The 25138-nt window shown below is 37.6% G+C and overlaps 1 protein-coding gene across 5 annotated transcripts in view; it reads left to right on the forward strand.

The window, feature by feature from the left end:
- PTPN2 (protein tyrosine phosphatase non-receptor type 2) overlaps positions 1-25138 on the forward strand; it is a 33675-nt gene that overhangs the window by 2818 nt on the left and 5719 nt on the right. For all 5 annotated transcript variants that reach the window (XM_069778926.1, XM_069778927.1, XM_069778923.1 and 2 more), the window contains exons 2-8: positions 763-853; positions 8605-8705; positions 9343-9441; positions 10615-10752; positions 18091-18300; positions 19748-19906; positions 23587-23777. In XM_069778926.1, coding sequence (XP_069635027.1) covers positions 763-853; positions 8605-8705; positions 9343-9441; positions 10615-10752; positions 18091-18300; positions 19748-19906; positions 23587-23777 — 989 coding nt within the window. The remainder of the gene's footprint in view (positions 1-762; positions 854-8604; positions 8706-9342; positions 9442-10614; positions 10753-18090; positions 18301-19747; positions 19907-23586; positions 23778-25138) is intronic.

Genomic DNA, 25138 nt, shown 5'->3' on the forward strand with positions numbered 1-25138 from the left:
GGTAAATCTGTGTATCTTAGTGGAGTTGTGGAAAAGATACACTCAGAGGCAAAAAATTAGTAAAACTGAACATTCAGAGTATGTGAGCAGTATGCTCCTTAAAAAAAATAGCGTGTAAATGAGTATATGTGGATAGCTTCCAAATGCAGGTTATTGAAAGGTTTGTATTAATGCCTGGGGAGAAGCAGGCTGTGATTTCATATGGATATCTGTGAGTCTAGAATTGTTCCTTCATACTGGGTCATGTTTAACTACAGCTATATGGGTTGAACTGTTAAAGCACCAACAATAATCTTGTGGCTGTTAACAGTGGCCATAAAATCATTAACTAGTTCACTTACCTTTGGGGGGGGATTTATGCTGCCAGTTAGTGTAAAGGAGCTAGCAGTATACTACTGTTAGTTCTGTCTATCTGAGTCTCTTATTACTGTGGGAGATAATGTGCAAGTCTGAGGTAAACTGTGAGTATAATAAATATCTGTGTTTTTTCCCCTTTGTTCCTGCTACACCTAATTGCACTTATGTTAGTTTGGTGGTGTTAGCCAAGTGTGGGAAGATTTAAATGGCAACAGCTTGGCCAAGAATGAGACACACGTTTTCTGAGTGAAAATAACACTAGGTGTACTAAGGTTAGTTTAAAAATGTTAGTTATTAATAACCTTGATTAATTAATAAGCTTGAAAGTCTTACAATAGGATGTGTAGAACACTAACCTTAATCAGGTTACCAGCTATAAATAAATTGCTTTTTTGTCTTTTAAAGGAAATTCGACACAAATCCAGTGACTACCCTCACAGAGTTGCAAAATATCCAGAAAACAGAAATCGAAACAGATACAGAGATGTTAGTCCATGTAAGTATCTTTTCTGTAATTAATGCAGTAAACTTTCTAGACTTTTTACTTGCCCAGTTTACTTTTAAACACTAAAAGTAACTAATTAATTTACTTTTAAACACTAAAAGTTACTAAAAGTAACTAATAAATCATGGTCATTGTAGAGTTTGTATTTGTTTATTTCTGTAGGTGTGTGTCCTATGATAAACTTGTTTTTCTTAATTCATACACAAATGTGTATAACAGAAGGGAGAAAAGTCTGCTCGTTAAAGTAATTGTGCTGAATGGTGAATGAGAGATGATTGCAAATCATAGTTATTAGTATATAGGTGAACGTTTGTGAGCTGCAAAGTAATATTTTAAAGATATTTTTCTCATAAGGAAATTATTTGTTTAATATTGCTTTACCTGTCATTAAAATTAAAAAAAAATTGAACATCTGCTGAGCACAGAAATTAAGTTAATAACCCTTGACTAACACAAACAGTTTCCTTTTGGGCTAAGCGATTCTGCACATCTATGCGATACTGTGTGGATAAATGTCACTCGATTTCTACTGTTGCTTTAAAAAACCCTTGAGTTTTCGTTATTTCTGTCTGTTTGGAAGAATGTATTCATGTAGTTCTTCTTTAATTTTCTCACTGCAAGTAGATGTGGTATGGAGTGCTTTGTATTTTACTAACAGCTGTAAAACGGTCTTTGTGACATACCAGTCTTACATCTCAGGTGAAGAGAGGTTTTCTTTACCAGCTTCTTTGCTACTGAGATGTTGTGGACTTTTTTTCAGCAGTATTTACTTTAGAAACTGTAATCCAAAATCATCATAAAAATACATGTGAGCAAAAGATTACCAATACGTAGTTATAGCTGGTGAAAGCTATCATAAGTCACTTTCAAAAGGACTAAGAAAAAAATTTAGTAGAGCCTTAATTTCTCTACAAAGTATTGAAGTTGGAACAGGTTAAATGTTTGTGTGTTTGTTAGTACGAAGTTTCCCAGAGCACCAAAGGCTCATAAAAAGCCTTCTTGTTACTGGATCTACAATGTTTGAAGGGTTGCTGGTGTATTGGGGCTTTTTGTTCGAGAGCCTAATCTGAATACCTACTGTAAGATTTGGAGAAGTGCTGAACTCCTTGTTTCCAGCTGAAAGTTGTGGTAACAGCATGTGCATAGAACTTCTCAAAATGACACGGAAAGGGTCTCGGATTGAGTCATGCTGGTCAGATGCAGTGCTGTGTGCTGCTCCTTAGACTGCTGCCAGAATGCTAACTTGCACAGCGTATTCTCACCAAATGGATCCAGTCTGGCTTAATGCTGAATCTCGGTACTGCACTCTGATGAAACTGAATTTAAGAGTTCAGTGCACAGCCTCTTTGCTGTGTCTGCATGGCATTCCCCACCACGGTCAGCTTGAGAAATGTACAGCTCTGAAGAAGACACCCCAAATTAGTCAGGGCTTACTAACTTCCCCTGTATGCTCAGCAATGGGGGACAGGCCTCTGCTGGACCTTTGTTGATCTATGCAGAGGTACTTATGTGTCCCAGGTTTGCTGTCCTGTTGCAGCACAGCATTAGGACCTTACCAGTGGTAAAGTATATCATGTTTTATTCACTTCCTGTTTCATACATAAGTTGGGATGGGGGTGGTAAGAAAAGAAGGCAGGAAATTGGATTTGAACCCATGAGACCCAAGTTCTATTCCTGAGTCCAATATCCTATACAACTTCTATGGCAGAAGCTGTATTCATGCATTTACCATTTCTCCTGCCCATGGATTTCATTTCTTAGGCACTACTGCAGAGAGAATGGCAGCTTACCTTCAATGTATTTGTGGTTTTTCTTTCTTTCTAAAAAGAGTGTTTCTAAAATAAATAAATAAAAAGACATTGTGTTATTTAAGTAGCATCTAATAATGCCTGCAATAATATCTTAGAGGTGTGAGTTGTATTCATCTCCTGTAGTTTCTTGGACCTCAAAATTTTCCTTAATCATGGCATGCCTTTTACAATAGTGAAGAGCACCAAACACCTCGGCCTTCCTCATGGCAAAGCTTGATTCTAAAATGCTCGTTTAGCCAGGAGGAAATTAATTATGTGATTGTATTAATCCCTGGACCCTGTGCAAAAGCAGAGAGACAGTTAGATAAAATCTAGTCTTGAAGTAGGAGCTGGGCTCAGGAAAGGGTTAGGGTATTACATGCTAGTTGACATGAAGTATAACGTGATGACTGAACTAAGATGGTGAACTTTGTGAGGCATGTCTCAGTTTTTAGCATTTACGAAAGAAAGAAGGTTTGAATTGGGCCACCAAGATGGCCTGCAGAACTGGGCACTAAGGAGCAAGGCTGGATAAAGTGAACAGAGCAAAACATTGCATTTGAACTAATTCCTGCTGAATTTTACATTTGTGTGTTTTCAAATATAACTCATTGTTTCTGTAAGGATGGTGAGGGCTGGGAGAAGAAAGAGACCTAGAAGGGAATATGGGGTAAACAACATTCCAAGATAGCAGTACCTAAATTTCAAAGCAGCTGGGGTAAAAGCTGTGTAGTTTGGTTACTGTGGTGAACAAACCTAACTGTGGTGCATGTATGCAAGGAACTGGCATTGCAGAAAGGCAGGACAACTCAGTCTTACACAATCTTAACATCTCGGTCCTTCACTTTGCAAGTGTTAACTGCTCTTTAACAGTGTTTAAATGAAAAAAGGGTAATAATACTAATATTCACTGATAGTCAAAGGCCTTCAGAACTAGCAGTTAGGCTTTTAAGATCTAGCTACTTAAACATATTGTAAGACATAATTCGATGAAAATGTTTTATTTCTCTATAGCAGTGAGAAAATGGTTTGTTAATCTAGATAGCGGCCAAGCCTGTCTAAAATCTGAGGTGGTGTGTCTGCAAGAGGAAATGCAAAGATTATTCTGTCTTAAGGAAAAGATGTCAATTACAAGTCCAGGAAAAAGTGCTTTGGGTTGGTTGGCCCCATTTCAACCGTAATAGGCAGGACAGGTACACTGAAACCAATTTGTGTCTGTTACATACATTTTTAGGTAAAAGTTGATTTTCTGTTAGCTGGGAAAGGCTAATCATCTTTGCCCATTACAGCGGAGTTTCACATTGTCTCCAGTTTCATAAATATTTTTGTTAGTGTCCAGTTTTGTTGGCTAAAGAGCTATGGTGTATATAAGTTTGGTTGGGTAAAAGCCCTCAAGAGTTACTGCCTAGCCAAAAAACCCAGCAGTCTAGCAGTTTGGTATTAGTCTAGAATAGGGAGAGGAATATTTTGGCTATGTAGTGCTCTTGAAACAGGAAGTTAATCTGAAATAGGTTTGGTTTGACAGCCAGTCATTTCCTGACAGATGAAACCATTTCTCAGAAAACATTGTTAAGCGAGGCAAATAACTTGTGGGGTTATTATTCTTTATTGATAACTTTAATGAAATGGCTAAGATTTCTGTTACTGCTTTCTTTCTAATTCTTATCCTTAGTTGATATCAGAGGAGTCTAGTGTCTCAGATCGACTGTAAACACCTTTAGAGATCTACTTGCTGTGTTCCCAGATTTAGAAGGCAAGAAGGAAATCCCCTCGGCAAAACTGGCAGGGTTTTGTTTTTTGCTTTTGCTTTTGGAGGGTAGATGGGGGTTTACGCAGTTTTATCTTGAGCCTTCCTTTGTAATGTGATGTGTAGCCCAATATTTTAGGTCATCTGAACATTTTTTGCCTGACAGATCATGTTGCTGTTGGAGGATCTTGAGAGGTGGTGATTTCTCTTGTTTTGTTCCTGTGGCCGTTAGTAGACTTTATGTTGGACCTTTCAACCATTGGCTTACAGTTGTCATAGTGTATATACCAGGGAGAGAGGAACGTGAAGAGTATTGTGCTTTACAGGGAACAGAGTTGGAGCTGATGTGGGTGGTATTGCACATAGTGCTGATTAATTACCATTGCAAAAATGTTCCCTTTCTGTCCTGTGTTTAGAGTGTATGTGCTAAGAACAGGGAGATGTTCTGTCCAAAATAAGCCTACTGCAGTTCTTGTTGTCCGTATTAGAAGCTGACACTGATGAATTTTATGACATTATCTAATGATTCTCTGAAACATCTTGTTACCAGAAACATGGTATAAATTAACTCAACATGCTTTTGGAGGTACTACTTTGTTTGGGGTTGGGGAAGAGGGGAATTTTATAGCACATACTGATGTAAACTTTACTGTATCTTAAGTTTTTTTTTCACAGTCCTGCTTAAAAAGGTAAGGATCCTGTGAGGTAGTTATGCATATATTTCAGTATGAACACATTTCAGTTACGAGCGAGGCCATGATTGATATGGTATTCATTGCGTACAACCAGTGACAGGGTGGGGAAAAGTCACTTCGCCTTTCTTTTGCCTTAGGCTACCTCTGAAACTTGAGACTGTAGGTCTAGTGACAGAGTATTGTAATTTGAATAATTTAATGAAGGGGATTTGCTGGTAGGTGGGGAAGGGGTCAGACTGGGTCATTGGGATGGCTTATGGCTACATGTTTTGTTATGACTTTCTTTAATCCCCTAAGTAGCATTTCACCCTCCTTTGTTGTTAATAGCTGTATATTTGGGGAGCCAGAGAGATCTCTTGGATAAAAGAGAATTTTTAAGTTACACAGTGGTTTCACTTCTAGAAACACAGTTGTTTTCAAATAAAAACCTTACATTAACCAACTGCAAGGACTGTGTGATGTAAAATGCCAAATGTTTCTTATCTCGGTTTTAACTGGATGTGTATTTTTCTTTTTAGCAAAGAGTGGGCAAATTGATGTGTAATGTGAAGTCTTGGCCTTATTTGAGACACCAGGAGTGTTGTCAGTGGTATCAGTTGGACAGGGTTTCACTTGAAGTGGGTGATGAGAACTTGCTTATCTCAGACAGGGTTGTTCTGGGAGTACTTTTCTTAGTGCAGGAGCCAGAATGAGAAGCATTTTTAAGGTTTCCACTTCCTTTTCAGGCTGCATAGTTTGTTGAAATAGGGGAATTAGCACTTCAGAAAATGAGTACTATATTTTAGCTGTTGTGGGCATGGCAACAGTTAAGACAAATCTTTAAGATAAGATTTAAGATAGGTTTATCGTTCATATAAATCTAAAGTACTTTGTAACTGGAAATGATTTACATACGGGAAATATGTTACAGCTAACTCGCTGTCAAAAGTTGGCTTGCTTCATTTAATTCAGAAGAGCAAGCCAGGGCTTGAACAAGGTTTCTGGGTCATTGTGTCCTTTAGAAACCTTCTCCCTTGAAAGAAGGGAAATCAATATATTCTCGTGGTTTTCTTTGTCCTGTGGCGTGTTTGCCAGTGTATTTGTAGGATTGCCTCTGTTTTAGTTAGGGAGGAGGAGGGAGGCTGACTGTGCATAGAATTAGTTGTGAAAGGGGCTTTTAAAAAACCTTTCAGAATTTTATTTGTCATGTTTACAAAGCAGAATTTATAAGGAAAAAATAAGGCTGAAAATGTGTGTAAGGATTACGGTAGAAAACCTCATTAGGGCCTTGGCAATTATCTCCTACTGGCAGCAATACTGCAGCTGCTGCTGGGTGATTAAACTGTTAACAGTGCTTGCTTACGTCATCTTTCCGAGAACACTAGTACCGGTATGTGTGATTTACTATAACAAGATCTTAAGTTTTTCCTGTTGGCAAATGACATGTAATATTTACAAAGGTCTTGATTTCTCTCCAGTAGAAACATTTCAGATAAAGTGATACATGAAAGGAAAAAGTAACACTTTCCTATCCAGACAAATAATACAAGGAGCTATGTTTTACTTTAAAATGCACGTGTCTTAATTTTACTGTGACTTGGCTTTGATAATGTTTTTTTCATCATACAGATGTATCATAAATTGTTTTAAGACTCCTGAAAGTCAAGATGGTGTTGCCTTACAGCTGGAATGCTAATGAAAACAGACTAAACCAATAACTTTCTCATACTTTTATATTAAAAATAGGTTTTCCAGCATATTTCTGTTCTCTGTACATTTGTGTGTGAGTGCATATAAAAGCTAGTAGCTAAAGGAGATAGGATAACAACCCCAAATCTCAGTCCTTTTAAAAAAAAAAAAAGGTAATTTACTGCCAAATTCTCTCCTTGAATCCAGCAAGATCCTCTTTGACAGTTGCCAATAGCGGATAGATGAGGGAGAGTATAAAAGCAGATCAAGACCTGGTAAATGTACTTTTCCCAGGTTTCCAAACATATGGAAAGTATTTATAAAATCATATGAGCAGCCCGTAGGAAAAGAGTCTAATTCAGTAACTATTTTTTGATTCCCATCAGCTTTTTTCCTATCTGGGGTCATATTTGTGGATTTCTTGGATAAGCCTTATGCTGTATAGACTGGCTGTGATATGGGGACTTAAACCTGCGTTCAGCTATCATAGCTGTCCTGAATGTGTGATTCTTGGTAGTTACTCATGTTAAAACTCATGGATTTTGTGCATTTCCCAAGATGTTTGTCAAAAGGAAGTTAGCCTTTTGGTGTAGGGATGGTAGAGGAAAAAGGGGGCTGACATTTTAACAGCAGCTGTGCCATCAGTCTGTACCCTGAATGAGTTTTGTGGGTTAGACCAGGTGAACGTAGGTTAAAAACTGGCATTGAACTGAAATTCACTCTCAGCTCTGTTAGTTTCTTTATGGAATTTTTTCCATCTCTTGTGAAATGTGTTGAAGTCTCTTAAACTCATTTTAGTTTGCTATTTTTTTATTTACTCTTCTCATAAGCAGTCTGTCCAGTCAGTTGGATCTCATTTCCTGGAATGCAGCTGTGTACAAATCTTAAACTAAAAATGCTGTTTATTTAATACAGTTCTAATAAATGGCTGAAGGATTACTTACTGTGAACAAGTCTGATTACCTAACTGTCTCCTAGAGGGTGATAAATCAGATACTAAAAGGTTCTAGCAACAGCTACAGCGACTTTTTATTTTGCAGTGTTTTAGTATGACAGTCTGATAATCTTTCTCATATCAATGTTAGAATTTTAAATTTAGTCCTTTGGTTGCCTCTGCCATAAATAGGGGAATCTTCTGTCTTGCCTGTGTAATAGTGAGAGACTGAAGCTGTGTGATTAGATTAGGTTTCATTTAATTTAAATAGGTACATTTTTGCATGTGCCCTTTCTTTTGTATTTTTAATTTGTATAGTATTAATAAATTACAGGGAAAATTAAATTGATCAAAGCTTGGTTTGAATTGTTGCAAGTAGAAGTTTTTTTTTATTATGTTTTTTTTAAGCTGTGTGAGTTTAACTTGTTGATTCTCCCTCAACCTATGAAACTTCAGTTCACCAAAAACCTTGGAATTCTGAACTTAAAGGATACCATGCAGTGGAGTGATCTGGTATGATAGGAGAGAGTGCTGCCTGGTGTGGGTTATGCTGCTGTTTGTTGTGTTAAGGAAATACAAGTGTTGAGGGATGACTGTGAGCATCTTTCAGCATGTGTGGGAGGGTTGTTTTGTTTGATTGGGTTTTTTAAAGAAACTGGGTATTCCAGTTTTCTGAGCAGCTTCTATTAGTAGCTGCCTGAAATTACTCTGATGGAATGCTGAGGGGAGAATGAGACAGGCAGTTATCAAAGGTACATGAGAAATTAGTTTCACGTATATTTGTAGTTTGCCTTTTGGTTAGTACTGCAGAATTTATTTCTAATTGCTTGTCAGACCTAAACTTGCCTGTTAAACAGTATTCATCAAGATCAGTGCATCATTAATTCTTAATTTTCTTTGAATTTTAGATGATCATAGTCGTGTAAAACTGCAGAACACCGAGAATGACTATATCAATGCCAGCCTAGTGGTCACAGAAGAAGCCCAGAGATACTATATTTTAACACAGGTAAGTAGTACCAATTACTAGGTTGTGATAGGGATTGAGAATCTGGGGGAGGGGGATTTGTATAGTTGTAATTTGTATTTGGATGGTTCCTTGTCTCTGTGAATTATATATATCTCATACTAACTGCCTGTTTGATCTAGTTGTGAACACATTATTTTGTATTTTAAGAAAAAGCTAAAGGGAATACTTAAGTATGAATAATTTAATGCATAAAAAGCTTTTCACATATGTGTTGCTCTTTTCTTCAGTTCTTTTGGAAATAGGTTACAACCATAACTTTATCCCTTATTTCATCTTGTACCTTCTGAGCATGCCTGCAGTAGCTTTTCTTTTAACAGCACAATAGTATTGATGCCCAAACAGAAACATCCCTTCCCTGAGTTCTTACTGTTTTGTTGTTTGTTTATGGTTTGTTCTTTTTTTTTTTTTTTTTTTTTTCCAAAAACCAAACAACTTTTAAGTACTGGAATGATCTGTGCAGTGTGGTTACTTTCTTGTCTGTCATTTCTATCATTCTATTAATAATTTGTTTAAACTTCTCAGAGGAAGACTTTCCTGTTTCACACAGTGAAATACTGTGTTCAAACACTGCTTTGCCTGTATGTTCTCACACCCATTTTTTTTTTTTACTACACAGGGTCCACTACCTAATACATGTTGTCATTTTTGGCTAATGGTATGGCAACAACAGACAAAAGCAGTTGTCATGCTGAACAGAACTGTTGAAAAAGAATCGGTAAGTAATATTAGGCCTAAAGTGGTAGAGTAAGCCACATAATTTTAATACAGTTGAACAATGTTTGATTGTTATGTTAAAAGAATCAACAGACTTTCTCACTGGTGTACAATGTAACATGTGTTTAATGTAACATTAAAGTGATGAAGCTAAGACACAAAATTCAGTTTGGGGAAAACGGCATGTAATAAATGTATATCCAGAAAGGTGAAAGTAACATCCTGAGAAAGGAGGACGTACAGCTAGAAATAAGATGGAGTAGAAGCAGTGTAAGATGCTCTAGAACAAAATGGAAGATGGGAAAACAAGTTTGCATTAAAGTATCTTCAGATTATTTCTTCTAAATCTAACAGAGTAGTATATTTGTTATATAGTGATCTTAACTGTAACAATGAAGACAAGCTGCTGCCCAGCAGCTGGCAAACTGATCTAGTTATTTTTGATTTGTTACAGCTGGTGTTATACATGCAGAATACATTAATCTTTTGTTACGATGTAGTTTTTCTGCTAATGTGCCTAAAACCACTGCGAATTTTAGTTATAAATGCATATCATTGAAATTTATGGTTTTTCTTCAGAGTAGATTTGTTAGTGAAAAAGATCTGAGTAGTCCATTAAAAAGTCACTTACTTTCTCATGCAGAAATTTTCCTACAGAACGTTTGAGTGCAGGGCAAGAGGAGTAAAGGACAAGAGACAGTTTTGCATAGCTTTGTTAGTGCATCCTTTTGTTTCACTAGAATCTTCCAGTATTCAGCAAGCCTTGGGAAAACTGATGTGTTACATCAGTTATGTAAATGTGCAGGTGTGCACATCAGAAATGGAGGAGGGAAATGTTGTTGAAGTAGCTGAGTAAAGATCTCTGTTCACTGTAGAGAACTAGAGGGGGCAGAGGGAGAATGGTTAAGGTATATCTTAAAACATGCTATCCCTGTGATGAAAGAAAGCATAAACAGATAAAGCTGGAATGCATAATACCTATTGAAACAGTTGTAGTAACTTGGCTGTAAACGTTACGGACTTTGAGAATCCCTCAAATTGGGAGCAGGTACTTGAGTCTACTTTATTGAATAATGGGGTCTCAGAATGGGCTCATGCAAAGCCCAAGATATGAGGATACTTAACCAGATTTTTCTTTTTTTTTTCCTCTCCTTTTTTAAAAAAAATAAAATAGGTGAAGTGTGCACAATACTGGCCAACAAAAGAAGAGGAAGTTATGACATTCAGTGAAACAGGTTTCCGTGTGAGGCTAGTATCCGAAGACATCAAATCCTATTACACAGTACATCTACTGCAATTAGAAAATATCAACGTAAGCTTTTCTCAGTCTGTAGAGCTCATATTCCTGGGCTTAAGTATATAATGACAACTGTTCAGCATATTGTCACTACAGGTTTGATTGAGCTTTTACACTGAAAATTTTAATGCACTTTGCTTCTGATAATGTTGAAGATGTATGTGTGGCGTATAAGCAAGTGGGTTAGACCTGAATTAATCTATACATTAAAAGAGATAACAGCTTCAGCATTTTTAGATTTATATTTTCCATTTGGCAGTACCTTAACAAGATGAATTGTAATTGATGGTAGCGGTGATTGTAAGAGGAGCTGTAAGAAATACCCTAAAAGGAGGAACGTAGGAGTTGAAAATTCTAATTTCTTTTGAATATCAGAAATCAGACTCAGTAATTACTGGTTTTTTTAATGAAACTTTAGTTTTCCATATAAATCAGTCCAGCTATATAAGTTTTTGGGGGGAGGGCTGATTACCACCTGTAGATAGGTAACTTTATCTCCTCTTGCTTACCTCCCCTTTTGCTCCACAGGACCAACCATCCTTTTCTCTTAAAAATTAGAGCACTTTGACAATTTAATCAAGTTAAGCTCAAAAAAAATTGTTCCTGGCCTGAGCTTGGGTTGGAATTTGCTGCTTCTGTTTCAGAGCTGAAGACAGGATTGAAGAGCTTGTCTGTTTGTTCCAGCTATGTCTTGTAAGATATTCTCTCTCCCTATAAACCTTGCCTTATATTAATTGAAAGTGCTAGTATGGCAAGTTTTATTCAAGGTTGTCTTGTCAGTGGATTTGGGAAAGCAAAGCTTGAAGATGTTCCTTTGCATGTTGTTTTATACAACTAAAGATTGATATGTTTGGTCAAAATTATTTGAATTTATAGTAACTATTAATGGTACTTTGAGATAATGTTTGTTAATTTGAAACCTCTCTCACAAGATCAACGTGGTAATGCTTGGTATGTTGTTCCTCAGTCTATTCAATATAAGAAGAGCTTTATGAAAATCTGTCCCACTGACCTGAAGAATTTCTGTTTAGTTGTTTGTTTATTGACAGCAAAGGCAAAGAAAAGAGCAGTGTTTGCAAGTTAGAGCCTGAGAAAGTATAACTCTCCTTTTTGGAAAGCTGAGGCAAGTTTTCCTAACTACTGAAAAGGCTTTTTTGCAGCATTGTCTGGCTGATGTTGGCCCCTAATCTTAAACTTCCTATTTTCAAAGGATGCAATTTTCATGATATGTGTATGTTTGGACATAACGTTAGCTGGAAAATGCAGAAATCCCATGAGGAACAGCACATATACTATATTAGACTTTTGAGTTGGAGCTATTTAGCACTTAAATTTCTGGGTTTGCTTTGGACTGGTAATGTGAGCCCATCAGTGCTGTACAGTGTTTCTTGTATGTCATGTAAATCAGTTTCACAAATACTTAGCAAACTTACTGTATTGAATTTTTATTTTAATGGCATAGTGCTCCTGTAATGCTCCACAAATATTAACTCCAAAAAATATTTTTTTTATGTAAAATAGCTACAGGTAGAACATTCTTGGTTACTCAAACAGAACTACATAGTTCTAGAATAACACTGCAAATGTTAAGTGCAGCCTTCTGTACTGTATCCAGAATTTGCTAATTATACCAGAAAACTTTGGGAACTGAGTATTCACAGTAACTTGAAATGTGAGCTTAACTATGTTTATGCAAGTTATTCTGGAGGGATCTTTGGTGGAGGCAGAGTAGTAAGACATTTACCCACTTGACGCCTGGAATATAAGGTGACTCATGAACAAGATATACTCTGAATTCCGAGAATACTTAAGAGAATTTAGTATTTCCTTGAAAACAGAACTAGAATTGTCTTTATAATGCAAGCATTCTGAACTCAAGTAAATTTGTGTTACTGCAACAAATCTCTCTAATACATGAGCAAAATACATGCGTATGGAGAGTAAAGTGCTTGTTTAAGGTTGTTACCAGTGAAAGAACCTCTGAGTATTCAGTTGGTTTTGGTGGTGGTGGTGGTTTTCTTTTGTTTTGTTAAAGAGCAGTTAGAAGTACAGGTGGGGTTGGGAGGGGGGAAGGCAATGTTTGTTTTTTAGGATTAGATAAGACATTTGGTGGTTTGATTTGTTTATATCTGTTAAAGGCAGATGTTTGTTTTTGCTGTTGCCGCTAGTCTAGTCCAATAAAGCTTTGGAGAGGAGATCGTGTTTATTGGTATCTTTCCAAAATTTTTGAAAATATTTCTAATGTGCTTTTTCTTGTGGGTTATTATTGTGGAATTTCCTTATTTTTTGCCTGACCCAGTATGCATCTTAGAATGTAGTAATCTGAAGCTGCCTTTCCACCATGGTTCATTGCATATCTTCCATCATTTTGTTGGTGTCAATTGTCAGCTCTTCTGGAAGCTGGCTGCTGCTTTCTGCTGTAATTGCTCAGGTTCAGAACTCTCCTTGAGAAAAGACTGACTGTGAAGGCTTCCACAAACCCTTGCCTCTTGGAAAATAAGGGTAGAAGGAAAATACTGTGCTCATGTTAAAAATTTGTAATCATTTATGTGAGAACCTATTGCATGTCTGTGATTTGAAGCAAAGTCTCCCAGTATACTAGAGGAGTGATAGGTGTTTGAGAGCCTTTTGTTAAACCTGTAAAATAACCTTATTGGATGGGGTTGCTAAGTTTTGTGACCTTATTATGGGAGAATTGTTAGGTATTGACAGCTGACTTCTGGAAGACTCCACCACCTTGTGTCGAGTATGTATTTTTATATTATTCTTTATTGCTGCTTTTAGCTTTCCTTGTCACAAGTATAAATACTGGTCTTTACAGAAAGAAAACTTTTGTTTTCTGATGTGGCAACCCAGATAGCCTGGAGAAAGATACAGTGTGACACATAACCAATGCTTATAAGCAAAACCTCACTGTTGATACTGGGGAATTCCAGGAAGCAATGGGAGGGCAAATGAGCTTTAGTACTTGAGGGAAACCAGGGATTGACTGGGTGAGGAAATGGAGCAGTGGAAAGGAATTGAAATTGCTGGAGGAACCTTGATGAATGTGTCTCAGGCTGAGTTCCTAGGAATAAGAGTAAAGCAGCCAAAGGAGAGGCTTGCAAAGAAAATACTTGCTGGAAGAGAAAGGCCTAGTAGAAATGAACTAGACTTGATGTGACCCTGGTGGTATGATGCTTTAGAGTAAGGACCATTAATAAACCCCGAGTGGAATGTTGAGTCCTCTGCAAATAGCAAATATCTGGAAAAACCCATTAGCAAAATGGATTCTCGACTTAGTACGAAGCCTCTGTGTGGCCATTGCTGTCAGATTAAGGTGACACAAGACTGTTTAGTGGCCCTCACTATCTGATCCTGTGGATGAACCAGGAAGAGTCAGTGTAATTCAAGAAGATAAGATTTGCTTTGCTGCTGGTTTACAATGTCCAAAATGTTAAAGGTACTGAGAAGATCTTTTGTTTTTGGAGGCAAGCAGTCTAATGGCAGGCGATGTTCTGGGATCTAGTGATATCTCTGTATATGGATGTGTATATGTATGTAATTCCTATAGTGTTCTGAAGGGATTTCTGAGACATGGCATTCACTTGCTTTTAAACTTGTGGGATGTCTTTATATCACTTCTGTCAAACTGCAACAGGGATTAATTTTGGTCTTCAGGACCACAGGAATAAGACTGAGGTGTTAGGAAAGGTATTGGTGTCAGGAAAGGAGAACCCAGACTCACTTGAATGTCAAGTGTTTTGCAGATTCAGTGGGCATAGCTATTACCATGTTGACTTGCAGGATAGGCAGTAGTTATTAAAAAATCCCACAATGTTTGTGATGATTATTTGGAGCCATTATCCTCATTGCCATTTTTATGTAGATTTTGAAAATCATTTTGCCAAGCATTAGAATGAACAAATAGAAGAAGTTGTGGTAAAAGTTGATTTAAGATTTTTAATTTCAGTGCTTAGAATATTCCCTTTACGGCATGCCTTCTCATTTTTATATGATCAAATTAGTTGTTAATGCACGTAAGGCATGATCGTTAAATACAGGACCTCTATGGGGTTGTACGTGTATTTTACACCTTCATATGTTAGACCATTTCGGTAGCCCTTAAACTATGAAACGAAGGCTTTTATAAGGAGTGTGTGAAATTTGACAGACCAGCATTTTTCTGTCTTCACCTGTTTTAACTGACACTGAAGGCATCAACTTCCTTTGAGCATTTTGGTAGTATTTTATTCATGTTCATACTCTGGGGTGATGGAACAACCTAAAGTTTTTCTAAGACTTTTGTACGGTTTTGTTTTGAGTGATAGGATAGTCAATGTAAAAAGGGTATGACAAGGCTTGTTTTGATGAAAGTTTGTTTAATGACATTATATTATTTTTCTGCTGAAGTCCTTGTGTGGATGTCTGCTTGTAACCTGGAGCATGGCTTGTGGTTTGATCATCCTTTCATTATGCTGTTAGTGTTGCCAGCAGTCAGTGGAGGACTCTGCAGTGTGGTGGTAACTTTCTGAGTTTATCAGGTTTAGCTATGTTGGTTATTTACTGAAAGCTTATCCCTGTAGTTTGTGAAACTTTCACTAGAATGGTTTGACTCATTTTCTTGAAAAGTTTTTTGTTTAAATGTTGTCCCACGATCATTCAAGGATTTTTTGAATATTTTTTTTTCTTTTGGTAGCTAGTCTTAAGGAATAAATCTTGGAAGAATATGTTGTGGTTACCATAGAATAAGCTGATTTTCAGTTATAATGCAGAAATGTGATCCCTGTGTATCAAATATATAAAATTTTATGTTACTGCCTGAGCCTTGAAGTTCAGCTTTTTTTCTTTAGAAGAATATCTAGTTTTCTGATAACACTGTAGATAAAATTAGTTGTTCTTTAAAATTGAATTTCTGTCCACCAATAGTTGTGAATCTTTAGCAAGCCAAACCTTTTCTCATTACAGTCCTGTGTCACTTCACGTAAGTCATAGCTGTGGTGCATGGCTCAGTGCCGGGGGGGGGGGGGGGGGGGGGGGTGTTCTTTAAGAAAGGGTAGTACAGATATTCACACAAAGGCAGTATTTCAGCTGCACAGCTTGACTGCCAAGCACCACTTGAAAGAGCCATTCTGTTTAAGAGAGAAAATGTGGGAGGTTTGAAATATACAAATGGGATTTGGCTGTACGATTAGAAACTGCAGGTTCAAAGAAGACCAGCCAGTTCTGGTGCACTAAAATGGCACTCGTGAAAAAAGATGAAGAGACTAGATATTTTTAAAATGAGGTGAAGTGATAGAAAATTGTGGGAAGGATAAAGCCTTCGTGCAGTATGAGGAGGAAGAAAAAAGTAATTCTGTGTGTTGGAGCTGGATGAGATGTACAACAGCACTATTTAATCTCTCCCTTAGAAATACCTATTTTCAGATTAGTGTATGAACAGGGTGATGCTTGGCCATGTGCTTGAAGTGCTACTGGGTTTCTTTAGGAGGAGGATGCTAGTGCTTGTTACAGTGTAGGATTTGGGAAAAAACCCAAACAAACCACAGATCACCTTTGTTTTCTATAGCTAAGGGCATTTTTGCCTTCTTGAGGTATAAGGGAGGCTTTTGTCTAGAATGCTATTTAAGAATCTGGGGGGAGGGAGTAGGGAGTATCAATTACTGCTTCCAGGTATCATCTAGATTCACAAGAAATAGCTTTAACCTTTGCTTTACCTAGTGTGTGCATTTAGCTCATCTCTCCAGTTTTCCTCTTAATTTTGTTCGTAAATTGATGAATTATTTTTCTTAGAGGAAATTGCTTAAGAGTGTTAAGTTCCACTCTTAATTTCCAGATTTCTCATTAAAAAAGTATCTCCTTCATGATTTTTTAACAAATGGGTCATTTCAGTTGATTAGTGAGTTAAGTCACTAGTTGAAAAACTGGGTGCAGAAGACCAATAAGATGATGTCAGTTGAAAATGCAAACTTTTTTTTAATTCTTTGCTTCAGACAAGTAAGAAAGGGAAATCCCAGTGTACTTATGCAATTTAGGCCTTGGTAGATTTCCCCCCCTCCCCCTTTGAAATCTTACTGTGTACTTATTTTCCCAATATGATGGATCAGACCCTGTTGTCCTTGTTGAGCCTTTAGCCAAAAGACAAAATATTCCTGGAAGATAACTGTGCATTTGAGAGTGACTTGAGTCATGTTATATCCACTGTTTTCTGTGAAAGTATTGACATTCTTGCAGTATCAGGTGTTGAAGGCAAAAGACAAAATGGGAGGGTACTTTTGTTACTATGGTAACCATGAACTGGATTATTTTAGTTTCACAAAGGAGTTTTTTCAGTTGTCCCTCATAAGAAGTTGAAACAGACTGAGCAGATGAAGAACAATAGAATTTATTTGAATTTCATAGCTATATTTTACTGTTGCTGAAAAAGAAAAATAGCTTTTCTGATATACATCGATATTTAAAATACCTTCTTGTGTTCTGACTTTGTGGAGGTTTCTGTAGGTTTACAGTCTCTGTGGAAACTAAGATGAAATGGAGGGAGGATAAAAAAACCTGAACCTTTCTAAAATTCCTGAGCTTACATCAGTGATCAAGTTGTCTCAAAATCACTGTGCAAGGAGTAGCATTTAACAGCAGGTCTGAAGTGAGTTCCATAAAAATACAATCCAAATTTGTCATCAAAGCTTTTCAGATATATACATACTCTCTTGCTGTCATTTCAATACTTGCAGTTAGTTGGTCATGATAGGAGAGGAGCTGCATGGTTCTAAAAGAACTGCGTGGTTTTGGAATCCTTGTTTCTTACTTACAAAGAATGAATATGTCCAGCAGAAGTCTTACTAGACATCCTGCTGTATGGGTTCTTATAGGCCTTTTGCATAAATCTTCCTGCTCCTCTCACTAGTGTGGTTCGTATAATGGAGATGCTAATACCTCTTGATACTAAAATTTGCTCTAAGCAAGAGCGGAGAGTGTTTAAAATGCTGACGGGTTGTTTTTTTCAGTGGCATTAATGCTAGCAGTCTAGTAGCTGCTGTCAGCCATTAAGCTGCATTAATGGTAGAAAAAGAAGAAAATTTGGGAGCAAGTAGTAAAGCAAACCAGATACAGTATTGGAAGTTTGAGCAGATTAAAAAAATAAATGTGTGTGGTAATAATTGCAAAGGGGAAAATTACCAACACGAACACGGATGAAAACCTGCTTCACGTTGCACTGTTGGTTGTCACCCAATTTGAACCAAGTTATTGGATTGTTTGTCTAAATGGGAGGTTTAAAGTAAGAAATAGCTATTGATTTAGATTGGGGAAATGTGTGCTAACTAAAGAAAAGTAGAATACTTTCTAGTTGTATTGTTTATTTGTTTTCACTTCTAGAGTGGTGAGTCCAGGATGATCTTCCATTTTCATTATACTACATGGCCAGACTTTGGAGTTCCTGAATCCCCAGCTTCATTCCTGAACTTCCTGTTTAAAGTCAGAGAGTCTGGTTCACTAAGTCCTGAACATGGACCTGCAGTCATTCACTGCAGTGCAGGGATAGGACGTTCCGGCACGTTTTCATTAGTAGACACTTGTCTTGTTCTGGTAAGTGTTTGGTTGTTTTCTCTGTCACCCCTTTCCTTCTCCTGATGCCCTGCCTCCCTTCCCAATACGGGCTTTTTGGTCAGAAAGCTTTAAAAGCATTTAAGTTAATGACATGCCAGTGAAAACTTTAAGACATCGTACTTTTTTTTTCTATCACGTACTTTGACAGTTTAAAAACACAGCTCTTGAAACACATTTACAAATCCATCTTGAAGTACATTACACATTTTCAAAGCTTCCTGGAAAGTAAATAGTAAGCATTCTTTTCCTTTTATATAAGATATGCTTAGAAGAGGTTGAGTTGTTGGTTTTTTTAAAATGTGAGCTTAAAGTTAGGCTTGTGAATATATATTGAGACAACTGAATATGTAAGTCTTTTCTCTAAACATGGCATATCTTGCAGGTCTGACAGGCCCCTTTTCTTAAGGTTGCAGAAAATTGGTATCTGAACTAGGATGAGAACTTGGGCATGTGCCTGGATCTCCTGCTGTGTGTAATGGAGGATGGTGCAGAATTTCCCTACCTGTGCAGCTCTCTGGGAGGTGGGGCTTGGTAGCCAGTTGCAGTGCCACATGAATGAGTAGATTTTTTTTCTGTACTCGGTGAACTGCATCATCTATAATTGCTCATGACTTGAGTGAACTTTAAATGTTAAATAGTATTTAAAATATCTTTAAATTTTTGTTGGATTTTAAAGTCCAGACACAGACTTTTTCTCTCTGGCTGTGCTTTGTATAGAAATACAGCACAGGGTTAGGTGAAATAGGATTTCATTTAAATTATAAGACACTCGTCTTCTGGTTTGGTTAGGTCCTCTCAACTTACTTTTCATATTTTCTTCAGTTTTTCTTTTTTTTCTGCATTTTGGAAAACATAGGTGTACATTTTGATGCAAGTATACTTTAATATTGGAAGAATCAAAATGAATGTTGCAAGAAATGCAGATACGTGGTTAAAAACACCCCATGAATGCAGTGTGGGGACAAGTGTGTGCATTGCTTGGATTAGGGGCTCTGCTTTAAATAAGGAAACTTCTGCCACATTCAGTCATTCCGAATTGCTCTTCCATTCAGGAGCAGTGGGAAATACTGCTTTACGGTTCTGATTCTCGCAGTCCTATTTCAAAGTACAAATACATGCCTGAATAAAATAAAGCATATCTAAGTTTCTTAATTTTAAGACTTGGTATTAGGGTACTGATTTATTTTGTTAATACATGATCATTGATTTGTTCATAATAAGCTTTCATTAGATGGTTTGCTTTTTTCCTGTAAAAACAATTTAGAAATCATTTGAGATATTAATTTCATATATAAGTAATAGAAACATAGTATGAAGAAATTAATTTTTAGATTTAATTTTATGACTAATTTTTATTTATAGTTATTTTTTTTATGTTGTCTTCCTTTCAATAGCAATGACACTTTTGATGTAACTTTCTTTACAGATGGAAAAAAAAGACCCATTTTCTGTAGATATTAAGAAGGTATTACTGGATATGAGAAAATACCGTATGGGACTTATTCAGACTCCTGATCAACTAAGATTTTCATATATGGCTGTAATAGAAGGAGCAAAATTTATAATGGGGGATTCAACTATACAGGTAAATGTTTAGCTCGTGTATTTAAACATAAACAGTAGACTGCTAACAGTATTTAAAAATGAGCTCCAAACTGTATTAAAACATGTAACTTTGTGGGATTTAAATAATTTGCTGTTTTCAGTAGATGCCTAGAAGGTGTTAGAGGGTACCTGATCAGCGCCTTCTATCAGCTAAACTTCTAATCCTATGTATTTGTCCCCTCTTAGATAAAATATAAAAATAACTTGACTGTACAAATGTTTAAAAAAAAAAAAGGTTAAATCTATATCTTTAATACTTAAAAGCAAAAGTAATGCCCAGTATCATTTTGAAAAGATAGTAAGGATCTTTTTATGATTTCTTGAACTTTGCTATGTATTTTCCTGACAGTCATGTGTTACAGTTAGTAGAATCTAGCCAAATATAATGAGTTTTGGGGCAAACAGATTACCAAATCTCACTATTAGTGCGGCTTTCAGATGTAAGAGTAGCTACAGCTATTTTGAATGGCTTGGGCTAGGTGGAAGGGAGGACTGGGAGGAGAGGCTGCGAAACAGACTTAATTCTGCTTTCATATGCTAGGGCTTTTTTATTTTGTTGATTTCTTAAAATCGTGAATGAAGCAGATAAGCTAAAACACATTTCCTCTTTTCTGTGGTTCTGGTAGTTGTCAGATTTTTCTCTTTGACAAATGTTTCTTGACTTGCTATGTAAATAAAGAAATAATTTTGCACAATTACTAATCAACACCTAGGTAGTGTGCTGCTAGTCTGACACCTGTGCCACATGCTTAGAAGACTGCATGATTCATCATAACATTAACAGCAATTTAGCCTCCTTATTTTCTGGAAGCTGTTTCTGGTGGTATGATGGTATTCTTTCTAATAATTTTTGTGCTTTGTTTTTTAAAAAGCTGTGCTCCAAACTGTGAGCAGCTCTGGTTCCCGCACTTACCCATCTAGATCACAGGATTTCTTGTTTCTGTATACAAGGAAGCATTGTCAACTCAGAATATTGCTTGTCAGGTTCAAGTGTGTTATTTCTTCATACTAAGAGAATGCCTATGAAGGCACACGTCTCAGTTGTTCTTTTTTTCTTTTTCTTGTTATGATTGTTCAGATGATCTTTCTTAAACCAGTGCTTTCTGCAGTGCAGGCAGCTGTCCTGGTGCTTTTCTCTTACGGCCTTAGGGTCATATGCAGAAAATCAATTGGCAGTACTTAATAGGAGTATTTCTCCTTTCAAGGTCAGCTAGATCGTGTTTTTTTTCCCCGCGTATGGAACAGTTGTACTGTCCAGGGCGTGAGAGTACAGGTTTACTTCTCTCTGCTAGCAACTGGAGGTCATGAAGTCATTGAACGCTTCTCTAATATAACATTAACCAAACGTTCACCTCTGATGTCTCCACGGATCTCGGAAGTCAGTAAACTCTGCAGACAAACACAACGTATACTTGAAAACCTTTACTTGCTTACAGCTAGTGGCTGCAACTGCAGCGCCTGTGTGGGGGAGAGGAGTCTCTTCCCCTCGTTCAGCACCAGTAGGATTTCCACCCGTGACTGAAAGGAAGGATCAGGCACTCGCTGAGGTTGCCCTGAAGGCCTGCAGAGGTGTGTGGTTGGTGTGCCGCTGCATGGTGCTGTAGCTGAAACAATTACTTGCTTCCAATTATTTTACGGCACTGCACTATATAAAATGGCTGAGGTGGAACAAGATTGAAATATTCATTTCTGTAAAATTCCTTTGTAATAAAGATAAGTTAATATTGCTTCAACAACATAGTAGAATAACTTATCATCACTCTTTCAGAAAAATCTGTTGAAATGAGTGGTCTCTGGAAAACAAATTTGTGGCTTTGAAAGGACAAAGAAGGTTGAATTCCTTAGATCCGTAGATGTGCTTTGCAGACAGAGAACAAGAATGTTATAGTTTTGTACTGAAACTTGTAAATCCAAAAACTGTATCTGACATTCACCTGATGATGTCAACTGAACATCCTAACATGCCTTTCCGTTGTGTCCCTTCATTCCAAGAGGCAGTACAGGCCCTAAGTCTAGCTCCCCTGCACAGGCATTTTGGTTATAATTTAAGGACAATGGTAATCTTAAATCGCATTTCATCACTTCTTCATTTCTTCCAGCCATAATTTCACAAGATGCAGTATAGTACTTCAGTTCCCGAGATATGCTTTTGTCGTTCTTTTTGTAAAGTTGCAGGTACTGTCATAAAATGGCAAAGGTGATTTAGCAACACAACCCTCCGTGTCTGTCTGCTCCAAGCTGTACGTTATTTTACCAGTCCTGCCATTCACTTAGTCTTGTCATAGATGTTTAAACTTAAAATTACCAGCCATTTGATCTGTTGTTATTATATGTTTAAAATAGAATTCTTGGTAGGAAATTCCTTCTGTTTGACAAGAGTAGTAAAATTGTCTCTGGTTTCAGTTCTTCCTGTGTGGCTTATCACTCCAGATGAAATCAGTATTCATCCTTAGTCAGCAACTATGTCTTCCAAAAGGCCTTTTTCCATGACAATAAGAGGGAGCTGCTAAATGGATTTCCGTTTGTTAGTGGCTGTTTCTTTTTTGGGTTTTGTTTGTTTGTTTAAGACAAAACAAAGAAAACCCCTGACAGTGAAGTGTCTTGTGCATGAAGACTCCCTTTGTGAATTCCAGATCTATAGTGGAAGCTCCTCTGCAATGGAGGAGTTGGTTCATTGTTAAAGCTCGTTCTGCCAGCAGTTCATCTATAAGTAGCTGGGGTTTTTTGACATCACTTTCCAAGTTTGATATTTAGTTTAGACCGGCAGTCTTGAATTCATTCCACAGACGAGAATCTAACACTTACTTTGTGAAAGTCAATTTTCAGTTCATCTTCCTTATCATAGACATTTAAAAGTAGCTAATTTTTTTTCCCCCAAGGTATTCTGTATCTTTACAGGCTGGCTGATCTGTGTGAGGAAAGAACTGATTGGGTTTTTTTAGGGGCGGTTCTTTTCCTCCTTGTTACTTTTCTAGTTTCCTTCTACCTTTCTAGTCTAGAAATCCTTCAGACTATTGATCATTAGGACAGAGATCTAGCAAACCAGTTTTACTTCTGATCTTTCTTTTTTTTTTTTTTTTTTTTTATTCCTTCCATCTAATTTCAGATTACTTCTCAAAACAAGGTGAATATCTGTTTTATGATAGCAGTAGATCTCTGGGCTAATGGACCACTAGATGAAATAGTAGGTCATGACTTTGGCGTAAATAACCCTAGATTTTTTTCATTGGTGTTGCAAATTTTTCCAGTTCTCTCTTTTTAGGCAGTTCTTGCACGTAAGGTCCTACTGTGTTTTGGAGCCACGAAAGGTAACAGCACAGCGTAGGCCTGTAGAGAGTAGAGAGAGATGGAAAGTGCTGGACAGTGAAGGACTTCACAAGCCAAGTTCCTTCCTCATTGTGGAGCTACTGTGGACAGTACAAACCCCAAAGTTAGTGGCCTCATACCTTCACAGTAGCATCATCCTGGAGAAATATAAAAAGGGATCATTGTTGGAAAGGACGCATCTTCACCTAACCTTATTTCTTCATCAAGCAATTTTTTTTTTTTCCTAATAGTTCCTTTAATCTACTTCTTTGACTCTTTTGTTGGAAGACATCTTGGGCAAAGAGGGCCTTCAGTGTTAGGGGAGTGTTTGAAATATGTTCTCCTTGTTTGCAGAAACGGTGGAAGGAGCTTTCTAAGGAGGACCAAGCACCAAGTTCTGAGCAGTCTCCTCCGCACCCAAACAAAATAACCACAGAGAAGTACAATGGGAACAGCATAGGCCTGGAGAACAAAGATCAAATGGAGAAAATTAATACTGACCTATCCAATAAGGTTCAAGACATCACAGATGGAAACATTGAAAGGTAGGCAAGATTAAGAAACGATTTAGAAGGCAGATACACTCTCTTAAAAGGCTGAATGTATGCTTTTCTTATAAGAAACCTTCAATATCTTTCTTCAGTAGAGGAAAGGACAGGTGGTGTTTGACGGTCTTATTTAATTATTTCAAAAATACAACTTCAGTTATTCCTTGTGACTAAGTTTTATTGTTTAAAGGTCAAGAGAAGAAAAACAAATGTCTCTAATTGAAGCAGCTAAATGTCATGCTTGAAAGCATTTTCCTACAGGCTGTCTGTGAACTCTATTGGGCAGTGTGAACTAGGTCCTAAAAGTGCCCAATGTAATTTGATAGTGATTTTTAAATAGAATGCGAACTTCTGTTTGGAAAAATATATGATACCTCAAAAATACAAAGTCTTTATCACCTACCACTTTCTGTATGGTGATTGAAATCGTGTCATTGAAGCCATGTGTTACCCTTTGCTCCTGTTAAATCTACCACTGTGAATAGATTTCTGCGCTATAGCTGCGTCATGTGAATTTGTCTTTCTCTGTCAAGTTTGTCTGCCTCATGAGTACTAATGCCTCAGGTGTGAGCTGCTGTGTTGGGAATTACCATCTGAACTGCTGCTCCTTGAGGCGCTGTGTCACTCTGGCCTGCCTCCCCCCTCCCCGCCCCCCCCCCCCCCCCCCCCCCCCCCCCCGCGGGCAGCCAAACGTGGATCCATAGCCAGAGACCCAGACACCGGACTGGGGGCCGTGCAGTGCAGAGGAGGAGGAGGAGGCATGTCTGTCCCAAAGGGCTGCAGTCTGAGATGAGATGCTGCGGTTCAGTGTGGACTGACTGACATTCTGAAATAACAGATGTTGTGCTGAATGCCCCGATGAGTGTATCTTTCCATGTCTTTATGAGTGTTTTGAGGGAGAATGACAGTGGTTCTGTAGATGTTTGAAGGAGCCCCTCACAAGCAGGAGCGGGGCATGGGTGCGAGTGTGGTGTTTGTGTGCTACAGCTTGGACAACCAAAGCGGTTTTTTGTGTCAGAGTTACGCTTTCTTAGAGATTGTGAGGATACTCTTGGAGACAAGAATTACAAGGTGGCCCCGATAGTGTAACAACACACAACTGATTTTAAGCCTGTGTCTTTGATCAAGGTTTGGTTTACAGCCTAAGATGAGCAGCATTAAATCTGCATGCAGACGTAAGTAGGTTAGGATCAATATACCAGCGAGGCTAGCATGAACTCTGCAGTGGAGGCACGCGCTTAAATACTGTGAATGTTTGCACGTGGTACCTGACATTGCATATAAAAGCAGCTCCCGTGCAAAAAATATCTGCCACCAAGTGGGGCACTGACAGGGGTGAAAGACTAAGCTCGGATAAT

This window comes from Haliaeetus albicilla, chromosome 3 (assembly GCF_947461875.1).
Source record: "Haliaeetus albicilla chromosome 3, bHalAlb1.1, whole genome shotgun sequence".
Taxonomy (NCBI): domain Eukaryota; kingdom Metazoa; phylum Chordata; class Aves; order Accipitriformes; family Accipitridae; genus Haliaeetus; species Haliaeetus albicilla.